At 43.4% G+C, this 12,303-nt stretch overlaps 1 protein-coding gene across 4 annotated transcripts in view; it reads left to right on the forward strand.

The window, feature by feature from the left end:
• pbx1a (pre-B-cell leukemia homeobox 1a) overlaps positions 1–10,598 on the forward strand; it is a 42,275-nt gene extending 31,677 nt beyond the window's left edge. Inside the window, exons 3-10 of one of the 4 annotated variants that reach the window (XM_037458670.2) lie at positions 567–811; positions 1,249–1,305; positions 2,515–2,705; positions 3,017–3,152; positions 3,619–3,778; positions 4,521–4,633; positions 5,898–5,987; positions 8,674–10,598. In XM_037458670.2, the coding sequence (XP_037314567.1) occupies positions 567–811; positions 1,249–1,305; positions 2,515–2,705; positions 3,017–3,152; positions 3,619–3,778; positions 4,521–4,633; positions 5,898–5,987; positions 8,674–8,766 (1,085 nt within the window). In that variant the 3' untranslated portion in view covers positions 8,767–10,598. The remainder of the gene's footprint in view (positions 1–566; positions 812–1,248; positions 1,306–2,514; positions 2,706–3,016; positions 3,153–3,618; positions 3,779–4,520; positions 4,634–5,897; positions 5,988–8,673) is intronic. The other 3 variants (XM_037458672.2, XM_037458671.2, XM_037458673.2) reach the window with 3 other exon arrangements.
• Positions 10,599–12,303: the final 1,705 nt, after the last annotated feature.

The following is a 12,303-nucleotide window of genomic DNA, read 5'->3' on the forward strand; positions in this document are numbered from 1 at the left end:
CAGTCCTGCTAAATGAAGACGGCCCTGTTGTTCCAGCTGTGATGCTCGTGTGGTAGTTTAGTAAGTATTTATATAACATTAGGGTTGAAGCAATGGAAAATAACTGCATGTGCCTAGATGAGATAGTTTTGTTAAAATGATTGACCGTAATGATCACACATAAATGAGGAATTTATCAACTTTATCATTATTTCACTTTTTCCCGTTGTGATGTAATTATTATTTTGCTTTTCTGTTTGGATGGATCTGAGATGATATTGAGGCCAGCTGACATATCCGGAGCATAAGGGGAACAATGAACGATGAACTCTGTGTTAATATATTTCCTGTTTTACATGAAATGATAGTTTTATGATCCTGCCGAGCTGCCGGCCTCTGCAGGGTTTTACGGCCCCGACTTGAACTATTAAAATCGACGGCCATATTTCAGGGAGTTCATTTGGTACGCTGGACTCTCTTCCAGTCATAGAAGAATTATTATACCTCGCTACTCCTTTTGGAGCAGCCAGGTAAACAGGACTGTTTAGCAGCATCGCCTTTAAGTCATCTTCTCCTGTCCTCCACAGTGCTCAGTATCCGAGGCGCCCAGGAGGAGGAGCCCCCGGACCCTCAGCTGATGCGACTAGACAACATGCTGCTGGCGGAGGGCGTGGCCGGGCCCGAGAAAGGCGGCGGGTCGGCAGCTGCGGCGGCCGCGGCGGCGGCCACTGGCGGCATCGGCGCCGACAACTCAGTAGAGCACACCGACTACCGGGCCAAGCTGTCTCAGATCCGACAAATTTACCACACAGAGCTGGAGAAGTACGAGCAGGTGGGGAGGAAGAGAATTTTCTCAGTTATCATTCTCTGTGTCTTAGCCTCTAGTAACACATTTATATTCGTATAAATCAGTCAGAAATGCATGTAACATACCATCAAAGTGGATTTTAGACTGTGAAACCGTGCTACAACCCCCCCCCCCCCCCCTACATCTCCCTCGCCCCCCCCCCATTCTAGGAATGAGCCAGCACTGTTTTGAATGTTATGTTCTCCTCACAATCAATATTTGTGGAATGCCCTGTTGTACCTCAGTGTTTACGCTCCAAATTTTAGGCAACAGTCTATTTCCTTATTTCCATGACAGTTCAGAAAGTTCATATCCATGTTCTCTCCTCTTCCAAAATCCTCCCACTACGCAGGTGACGACTGTAGGATGTGTTGTAATTTTAAATTTCTCTTTTCTGTTTAAATGTGCAACTACTGAAAAAGTTGGACATCGTCCCGACTGGTGGTGGATATGGACAGAGGCAAAACTTTAAAAAAAATGTCAGTGATTTTAAACTTTATAATATGTTACGTTTTTGACATGCAAAGATATGTGGCTTGACATAATTCAATTGCAAACGTGTTTACTGTCTTCTTCGAGGAGACGGAAGATGTAGTGGCCATACGTCACACAGACCACAGCCTACCTGACCTCTGACCTCTCTCTGCAGAGAGGAGCAGGCAAAAAAAAAAAAAACATGTCCTGTTCTATGGTAACCAAATAAAATGAATAAATGCAGGATAAAATAATCGGAGATTGATACTTGTATTGATCCTTTGGTTTTTTATGGAGTTGTGTACAGGTCTTATTTTTCTTCTCTTTTATCCAATGCATGCTGGAAGAAGTCCTGTCTGTGAACCTAAATAGGAATACTTTAATAATAATGGCGGGGAGTATTATCCAGAGAATCTTTAAGTATATTTATGTATAATGCACTTGAAATCAGCTGATGACAAGAGAGATGCTATCTCCAGCAGGCAAGCAGCCATTACATCGGTCACACACCAGCTCGTTTCCAAAGACTGTAACGTCTTGTCATTTCGCTCAGAAGTCAAAGCATCCCGGGTTTGTCATCTTCTCCGAGGACGGCTAGTCGTCGCTTACTGTCACAGTCAATACACACCTGAGCATTTTTGTGTCACCGCGCTACGTACACCTCACGCGCGTATGAGTGAGTAGTGTCTGGCGTGTGTGTGCAAGCAGAACGGCTGCTCGGTGCATCACTTTGACTGACGTAACCCCGGTGTTGACAAGCAACAGACACCTTGGCTCTGAATGCAGTCATATCCAGTGACGGATTCAGACGGAGACAGAACAAGGTAGACTGAACGATGGAGTAAAAAGAGAGAGGCAGACAGTTTAAACCTCTTGAACGTTAACGGGACTGAAAGCAGGCTGTCATTTTAGATTTCTCTTCACATGTCACATTTTCTCTTCCATTGAAGAAAAGTCTTTTTAGTATTCAGAGCCTCCACTGTATGACTCCACTGCTGCATTCGTTGGGCGTGAAACAGCGCACAGTGTGGGCTGCTTTAATCTAGACGGCTTTCATTACCTCTAACGCCGTTACACTGTCAGAACTGCTTCCACGCGGCCGAGGCCCACCGGTGAAGGCGCACAATCCAATTTCACCCTTTGGTTCTGTGTGAAGCCGTTGCGCCTCCATGATAGTTCTTCTTTTTATGAATCCTGTCTGTCTGTGCATCCAGGCGTGCAATGAGTTCACCACCCATGTGATGAACCTGCTGAGGGAGCAGTCTCGCACACGACCCATCTCGCCCAAAGAGATTGAGCGCATGGTCAGCATCATCCACCGCAAGTTCAGCTCCATCCAGATGCAGCTGAAACAGAGCACCTGCGAGGCCGTCATGATCCTGCGCTCACGCTTCCTCGACGCCAGGTGTGTGTGTGTGTGTGTGTGTGTGTGCGGGTAACACTGACATGACTGACCTTTACTTGGAAAAGATTGTGCTTCGATGGGCTTTTTATTTTCAGAAATATCTATTTATTTGGGTTACCATTGGTCAGGTGGATTCGATCGTGTGTTTAGCTGGATTTTTCATCTAAATGCATTTGAGGAGCTTTTAATTACCGTTTTTTTAGTGTTATTTATGTCAATTAAACGGGGCTGATTTAAATGCAGATCCATTTGTTTAGCACGTTTCTTTTTTAAATAAATCTCTATTTTGTCTGTCCACCACTTTCTTCCAGGCGAAAGAGGAGGAACTTCAACAAACAGGCGACAGAGATCCTGAACGAGTACTTTTACTCCCACCTCAGTAACCCCTATCCCAGCGAGGAGGCCAAAGAAGAGCTGGCTAAGAAATGCAGCATCACAGTGTCACAGGTAACCAGAAGGAACTAAGCAATCCACTTAGATTGTGCTGGTGATTGTTTGGTCGAAAATAAAGCAAAATCAGTGGCGATTTGAGCCCTCAAACAGGACCTTGCAGGATTTAAGATTTGACTTTTTTTGGAGTCAATAGTGCAGGATTTATTTGTTCTTTGTATGTCCAGTTTGGGTTCTTTGCAAGCAGCATTTCCATAAACATCTGATTCATTGCTTTATTTTTCTAAAAAATGCATTTCTGTGTTGATGTATTGCTACTACCAGCACAATTCCATGTGCAAACCAATTATGTCATAGCAGCCTAGACTGGCAAGGAAATCGAAATCCATTGGAATTAACTCGACACTGCACATTTAAATGCTACCAAACGTATTCCTTTAATTATTTTTGCTTGCGCAGGCGTCCGCTTGAATTTGTTGCAACTCAACAACTGGTATCAACTGTGTCAACCCCTATTTGGCAGGTATCAAACTGGTTTGGAAACAAGAGAATCCGGTACAAGAAAAACATCGGCAAGTTCCAAGAAGAAGCCAACATGTACGCGGCGAGGACCGCGGTCAGCGCGACCAGTGTGTCCGCTCACGGCAGCCAGGCCAACTCCCCGTCGACTCCCAATTCAGCAGGTGAGTCACGAGCCGGGTTGGATCCACAGAAGCTCCCAAGATAAGGCCCGTCTTCTCTTTAACTAACCCAGTAATACAATGCAGCCTTTTTGCTCTTCTTGTACCAGTATTTCTCTTCGTCGTCTGTCTCTCCAGCTCCCCCCCCCCCCCCCTCCTCCCCCTCTCCATCTCTGTTATTGACCTCTCGCTCTTGCGGTTACGTTAATTTTTCCTGCCTCTTGTCCGGTTGACCCTGTGCATGCCATTAAGCTCCTCGGAGGGCAAGCGGAGTCTTTTGTCATATAGAGACTTTGCGACTGTATTGGATTAGGACCGGGTGTTGAAATCAGGTTACGAGATGGTCTCTTTACATCTGGGTGGCTGGGCTCCATTAAAGGACGAAGACGATTCTTTGGGTCTTCCTGCAGATCAATTGTTACTTCCTTAATGAAACACTAGCAGCACAGACATTTAACAACAATTTAATCCATATGGCCGGTTTTAACTAGACTTAAACCGTTTTTTGATGATTATCTGTCTCATGGTTCTCGCTGGTTCATTTTTCCCTCTGAATTATGGTTCGGTGATACTTTGATGTGCAAATACCGTGTCCGTAGTGTGCATGTTTGGTAGAGAAAGCCTTTTCCGCGATGCGTGCAGCCATCAACTAACCCGCTTAATAATACTCTTTTGCTCATGCATGATCATTTGAACTCTTGTCTTTCCTTTGTCTTCCTTCCTCTCTGCCTCTATGTATTCTCAGGTTCTGCCGGCTCTTTTAACATGTCAAACTCCGGAGACTTGTTCATGAGTGTGCAGTCCCTCAATGGGGACTCGTACCAAGGGGGGCAGGTTGGGGCCAACATACAATCCCAGGTAGGCGCCTCTCCAAGCTCAGTGAATGAAAGCTGACAAACTGTTGGGATGGCCTGTGATGTAGTTCAACCACTGTCCGGCCCGGAAAGTGCAGACGCCCAGGATGACTTGACCTACACGGTGAAACAAAGGTTACACCTAGCCCGAGGCTTTACTCTGATGTGCAAGCCATTGTCAACAGTTGAGTAGACGACTGCAGACAGCTTTGGAAACGGTGCAACGCTCATCAGCCTCCTGACAAGAGTTCACATAGCCACTGGTGCACTGCAGCTCCCTGACCTTGCCCCAGTGGACAGTGATGGCCAGCAAAGTGTTTCCGAGTGTTACAACTCTCACCATAGATTAAGGAATCACCACCCATGGTGATATTCAGATTTGGTTTCAGAGCTTTTGGCATCATTTCGCCGTCCCTCCATCCCCCCCCCCCCCCCTTTTCTATTCAGATCAGCTCTCCAAATGCTTTAGGTCCTCCATGAATATGCAAAAGGACAACCCTCATACGAGGTAAAGAGTCTTCGGGGTTGGCCTTTAGTTATTGAAACTCGTGTAACTTTAAGGGGATTATTTTTATGAGGATGTGATCATGGCCTCGCTCTCAGGGTTGTGCAATTAAAAGAAAGCAAGAAAAAAAGAAAAAACACGGTACAACTTTGAGTAAAATTGGCCCGCTGAGTGGAAAACTCTTATTTGTTGTGATGTTGTGAATTCCATATGGCAGGTGTGTTTTCATGCACAACCTGACGGGCTGCTCTGCCAAGAGCTACGAAGCAGCTTCCAGGTAATCTGTGACAAACACAAAATTGCAAGCGTTCCAAGCACATTTGTGTAACAAAATGAGGTTAGATGTGACCTCAGTTTGTATTGGCAGACACCACAAGTAAACATGTTTTCATGTGAAACTCATTACAGAATGTTTGATTGTCTGCAAATACACTGAATAATATTGTAAGTAGTGGACAGCTACAACTTAAACAATGAGTTGCAAAGTGTGTTCCATGTCTGATTTTGACGTTGTTTCCCAACAACTACAAATGCATTCATAATGAGTTACCTCTTGTCTATTTTCTCCTATTTTGTCCAAATTGCAGCATCTGTTATCGAGCTCGTAATGGCAGTCAAATCATCCTGATTCACTGTTTGTAACCTTTTCCTGTTTCTGCTACCCTTTTACTATCGGGCTGACCTTTCCTTGTGCACGGCTGTCTTTGTTATCCACAGCTTTTGTCTGACCAGGCCTTTTGTTTGTGTGTCCCCGTTGTTCCAGGTGGATACCCTTCGCCATGTTATCAGCCAGACCGGAGGATACAGTGACAGCCTCGCAGCCAGCCAGATGTACAGTCCACAGGGCATCAACGTAAGACCTGTACACAATCTCCTCCTTCTCTCTCTTGCCTTCTCAATGCCGTCTGGGCTTGCGATGAACCAGGCTGTGGATGTTGTGTATATTGTGTAATTCTGCGCGTACGCTGGGACGCCACTTAGCAGAGTGCACCGGTGCTGGGCTGTTGTCCAGCACAGTTGCCCCCCCCCCCCACCCCCCTGCTCCAGTCGTGCCCTAGGTGGCAGGCAATGAGGCAGCGAGCAGGCGGAGGAGCGGGACACGCTCCTGGTCTGTCGGGGGATATTAGCGTTAGTCAGACACCTGCAGTCGACAGGAACAAGGACACAGGTGTCGTCCTCCCTCTCGACGCTGCTCTCAAAATTGGCACCATAGGACAAGTCATACCCCCCCCCCCCCCCCCAAAAAAAAAGTTCCAGGTTGCTAATTCTTAAAATAACTCCTTAACTAGCCTGTGACAGGCCAGTTGTCTCGGTCTCCATGCTGGGCTGGCCGGGGCGGGACAGGCAGGACTGGAGGCAGTGTGGTAGCATGTAGATCCATAGCGACAGGCTGCACGGGGGAGAACAGAATCAATACGACAGTCACAGGGACAGAAAGAGCGGGGCTTTGGGCTAACAGTCCAAGCACATTGGTCAGATCATTCATCCACAGGATCAGCAGCACTGACAGCCAAGCCTGCAACACCCCTCGTGCTAAAATAAGAGCACGGGGCACGAGGGCAGTTGCAGCGTACAACAGGCTCAGCGTAGAATAGGTTGCTAGACCTAGCAATTAGGGCTCGGTAATAGATGAATAGCCGGGGAACTTAAAAAAAAAAACTAGAATGTTGTATAATAAAACATAGCACTCTTCTAACCAGCTGGATATAGATAATACTTCTACGTCATGATACAAAACCAGAAATTACATTTTCAAGTTCTACAAAAAAATATTCTGAACCCATTGTGATATATATATATTTCCTTTCAACATCTTGCTTTTTTTTATTGCATTCACACTTCATCATGACTCCAACAGATGACTCCAAAGTGCACTTTACAAAGATTGATTTTCTCACATGTCAAACATTTCTATGAACTTTGTTACAGCTGGATGTCATTATCAAGAGGTTTTACTGATATATTCTATAAAAAGCATTATTTGCTCTAAAATTTCAGATACTCGGGGGAAAATAGCCTTTTTGTCATTTAACAAACTTCGCTCACAGAGCAACGGGTATTTATTTTTTAGGGAAAGCGATTCAGCGCTTTGACTGATGTCTTGATAACACACGAGGAAGTGGTACAACTGTGTTAACAATTATGTTTTGACAGCCCGAAGTTCAACCAATTGATGAGTCAAGGTTTCTAAGAGGTCATACCATAAAAATCAGAACAAACAAATCATAAATGACGCATAATGAGAAACAAATAAATATCATGCGGTTTCGAAAGAAAAAAACGTAGCATTTGTGGTTCAGACTGATTGTGACAGTTTATTGTGAAATGTATTTTTGGCTGTCAAACGGCCCAAATGACAACAGCTATTTTCAAAGACACTCAAAACAATAAAAACAATTATAGTGGTGATGATGATAATATTCTGTTATTTCATAAGAAATACACCTCAACCCCAAAAAATCTGCCTTTCAGTAAAGCCTGTAAATTAAGGAGTGTTTATTGATCCCAGATGACATTTTTTTCCTACCTAAGATCTACCAGTGACTGAACTTGTGGTGCACCTCTCCTTCTTTATCCTTGAACAGCAATTACACCCCACAAATTGCTGGTGGGTGTTGCCTCTCTCAGAGACAGGAAATGTTTTTTTTCTCATTCTTTTCACCCTCCTGCTTCTGAATAAGATGACAGACAGCCTTTTCACGAAATAACAGGGTTTGAAAATAAGAGGCTGCCAAAGCACGTCCACCATTCTCACTAATAGCGTGGAAATTGCAATTAATGTCCTTAATGGTCTTCAGTCAACCTTTTATCGTGATTTGAGAAGGACTCCGTTTATAACGAGCTATTTTTTTACTGTGATAATTTATTCTTTTTATCAACCATCTCAGGGGTATATTCTGAGATATATGAAAGGTCTGCGTATTCTGTGTTTCATCTCTTCTGTTTATCTCACATCATGTCAGCCGTTTGGAGGGAACGATGAGGAAAGTGGCAGGATGATATTTCAAATGAAGAGTCTCTACTCTAAAACAGTATTTGTCCATTTTCCAAACTGACTGTAAAGTAGTCAGTAATAGCCGACTAAACTCAATTCAATTCATTTTATTTTGTAAAGCCCAAAATCACAAATTTGCCTCAGCGGGCTTTACAATCTGAACACATGTGACATCCTCTGCCCCAAAACCCTCCCACAGCAGCACAGGAAAAACTACCCCAAAATGAAAAAAAAGGAAGAAACCTTAGGGAGAAGGGCAGAGGAGGGATCCCTCTCCCGGGATGCAGTAGACGTGACGTGTACGGAATGAAGGGAATAAACAACGTACAATAACGTACAATAAGTTCAATGCATATGACAGAAACGATTCAAATATTCAGTCTTCTGCATAATGAGAGATAAGACGAGTCGGGCTTCGTCTACACAGGCAGTACTTCAAGGATCAATCCATCATTTGTTTGGGTTTTATCCTTTTCATGCCGATTCTGTACCACACGGTGTTACGATGGGGTTACAATGACTTTTTCCCGTCTTCTCTGAACAGACAAACGGCGGCTGGCAAGATGCTCCGACTCCTTCGTCAGTGACATCGCCCACAGAAGGACCGGGAAGCGTTCATTCGGATACTTCCAACTGAATCTATCCATCTCTCCAATCGCATCTACAAACACCATGGACTGACCTTGCTATTTACAGTATTAAACAAAGGGATTCAATGCCCCACAGTTTGAAGAGGTGCTGTGAATCCCTAACCAGAAAAAAAAAAAGAAAAGTAATATTTCCTCTGCTTATAACGTTGGACATTTGCGATACAATTAAAATCCAAACAATATCAATGGAGACGTTTGTACAGATTTCACATTATATTCAGAGGGCTGGGGTTACTCATTCACTCGTAATGTTTTCACTCATAATGATGAAATGATATGATAGAGTAAATGAATCGTATCATTGGTTTTAGGTGAAAATATGTCATTCTACCTCTCAGCCACTAAAAAAAGTAGAAAAATATGTCAGTGACCATTATTTGTTTTGTAAAAATGAAACTTTTGTCTTTGCAAGCAAGAGGCACATCTTCTTACTTACATTTTGTTGTCTCTCACTTGTTCTATGGTACGCCATTTAGACCTAAATATTGCTCAGTTGTTTACAATGTGTGCTTGTCCATCTTCCCCTCTTGTCTCCGACGAGTCAAAACTGAGTCCTGTCAGGAGATTTTACCTCTAAGGTAACCCTGTGAAGTATGTTATCTGTAAAACAATAAATAAATACTTGTCATCACATCGGACAAGCTGGACATCATTCATTAAGATGGAGGATATACAACTTAAAAGCAAACTATATTTTCTAACTCTGTTGGTTGTGGTTCTGCAGCATATTGGTAGAGTTACAGTGACAGAATGGCAGGATTCACTGATGCAGTCAGAGAAGAAAACAGGAATTTTTGCTCTATGCTGGACAATGAGAAAACTTTCTTTAATTTACTTGAATGCGTCATGATATTTCTTAATATTTTCCACCTCCATCACCACAGAAGAAAGGTTTGTGACGATGCCAAAATGCTGATTTAACCAAAACAAACAAAAAAAGTCATTAAGTGGTAGTCAGTTGTAATGTATCCCTTCATCATAATTTGTTCTTCTCATTTAAATGCCCGTGTTCTGTCATTCAGCTCTGGTGCTACAATCAAATGAATGACACTGTTCCATCAAATGAAATACGAGAAGAAATATCACGTTCTACGGAAGGGAAAGTTTGTCAAGAGCGTCTGTAACTGAGTTTGTTTTTCAGTACATGAACCACAATCCACTTAAACAGGGAAGTCATTATGTTAATAGAGTTTTATGGTGGAGGCTTTCTCCTGAACCTACAGCACAGATCCAGAAATGCTTCAGAATGTAGCCACTGATCATCGCCATGAAACACGCATCTGGATGTACCTGAACTGCTGCTCGGCTCCAACAAGCACACACGGGTGTAAAGATAATGACGCTTATGTTCCTCATTTTAATGAATGATATCCTCTTCTGGTCGTTTAAATAAGTATTACACAATGGAGTCGATAGTATTCTGCTGGTACTGCTTTAGTAACTCTAGAATTGACCACAAAAAAATGTAAACATTTGATTTCCTGCTTGTCTCCGTACTTTGATACAGATTTTTCCTTTCAGTATAAAACATTTCTGAACATTGTAAATGTTACCCATCAAGCACTAAAGAAGGGACAAGTCCGATAATGTGTTTTCTGAGCAGTCTAACATTGTTTATAGACACTTTTTATGTTGTGTGGCTTCTTTGTATTTGCTTTTGTTTTTTATGGTATGCTTAATGTAGGGTACTAACTCTTTTTTTTTGCTTACCCACTCTGGTGGATTGGCTCATGAACTTTGCCAGATGTGTTTATGTGCACCATTGTGCTTGACTTGCTTTGTTGGAAAGGGTTTTCAACACATTAAAAATGATATGTAATACAGAATGTTTTTTTATTGTTGAGGTTACAAGAGAGCGAAACGCTCATTTCCTTTTGCTCAGCATCACACTGGGCATCTTATGGTAATCACAGTGAATGATTGATAAATCAAGTTGTTGTTGTGAATCAAGGTTTAGATCCTTACCAGTAGACATCAACCCCTTTACGGCTCTGTGTGCTCCCTGACATCACTAAGGGCTGCTTTCCTAAATGTTAGTGCACATGCACAACACAAACACGTTAAACTAAATCCAAGTTTACGTAACAGTGGAGCGACATCAGTGACTTTGACCGAAAAAAGGAAAGAAAGTGTTTTTCAGGATTTAAAGGTCTTCTATTCTTCTTTTCAAAGCCATTTGAACCTTAAAATTGAAACTTTTCAATCTATTCAAAAGCAACGCCTGCACCGATGCATGGCCGAGTGATAACATAATTTGTTCTAATTAAACCAAAGAGCTGGTGTCATTCTGTGTTTGTGCAAATGTCAGCAAATCCCCTGAAACGACATAAACAACAACAATTGCAATACTTTTTTTTTGACTTTCTTGCCCTGTCTTTGGCACCATTTCATTTGAATCTTCTGTAGTTGAAATAACACAAATGTGTTATATACATGTTGCAGTTCATTTTTATTTATTTTTTAAACAACTGGACACAGTTTAAATTCTGAGCAAATACCGCCTACACAACCCTGAATGTTGTGTTAGTCACACTGTGCAACAATGTGGCTCACTGATGTGCGAGCTGGTTTTGAAAACAAAAGATATTCATCGCACAGAGGAATACAAAAATAGGAAATATCCAATACATTTTGTATAGATTTAGGTCACCTCGCCGTTTTTGTCATATCCCAAATCTGAAAGAAGACAGCAGTCACATCCTTGAAAGATCCTCCACTCAAAGTCCGCAAACAACACCACTGACACTATCTGGCAGGACAGTTGTGTGTCTGACAGAATTACTTTCATAGCAACTGAATATTCATAATTGGCCAAACAACAGGGGGGTGAGGGTACGAGGGAGCAGTTGCCTGTAAAGTCTGTGGACGGTCACAGGCCCTGACTGCTGAGCGAGTGTGAAATGCCAAGGCCAGACTGCTCCGCTGCGCCTGGAGGGCAGCGCAGGAGCCGGCCCGCTCTCTCGCCAAGCGGAGGCATCAAAAACAATGTGACAAGACTTCATCCAAAAACATCTTCCGGCCTTCTCTCTGCGCTCAGGCGCTCATCAGCGCGATTATCGCTGCATCGAGCCGGCTGCGTCGTCACCTTGAATTCAAACTGTGAAATAAGTTGCGCGGGGAATTGAAAACTGTTCTTTGTCATTTTTTTTTGGGGGGGGGGGGGGGACGGGGTGTATTTTGCCATGCGAGTGTGTGTTGGAACACCTCCTCATTCCTCGGGGGGTGGTGACACAGTGCACGCTGATTGAAATCTAATGTTGCCGTTGACATCTGCCTCCCCAGCTGTCGTTGTACCACTGCTTGTAATTACAGCTGCCGTAGAAGACCATGGGTGGGTGGTTCAGACACTTTGTCTCGCCCCCCTCTCTCAACGGAGCCCAGCAGACTGGTCTAATGTGCAGTGACACAACGGCCCAGACCCCACAGCTGCTGCTAATGCTGCTAATGCTAATGCTGCCGCTGGACTGACTGACCACATGAGTACCTGGTGGTACTCGTCGACCCATTTACACAATATAAAGCAG

This window comes from Pungitius pungitius, chromosome 15, assembly GCF_949316345.1.
Source record: "Pungitius pungitius chromosome 15, fPunPun2.1, whole genome shotgun sequence".
In the NCBI taxonomy this organism is placed as follows: domain Eukaryota; kingdom Metazoa; phylum Chordata; class Actinopteri; order Perciformes; family Gasterosteidae; genus Pungitius; species Pungitius pungitius.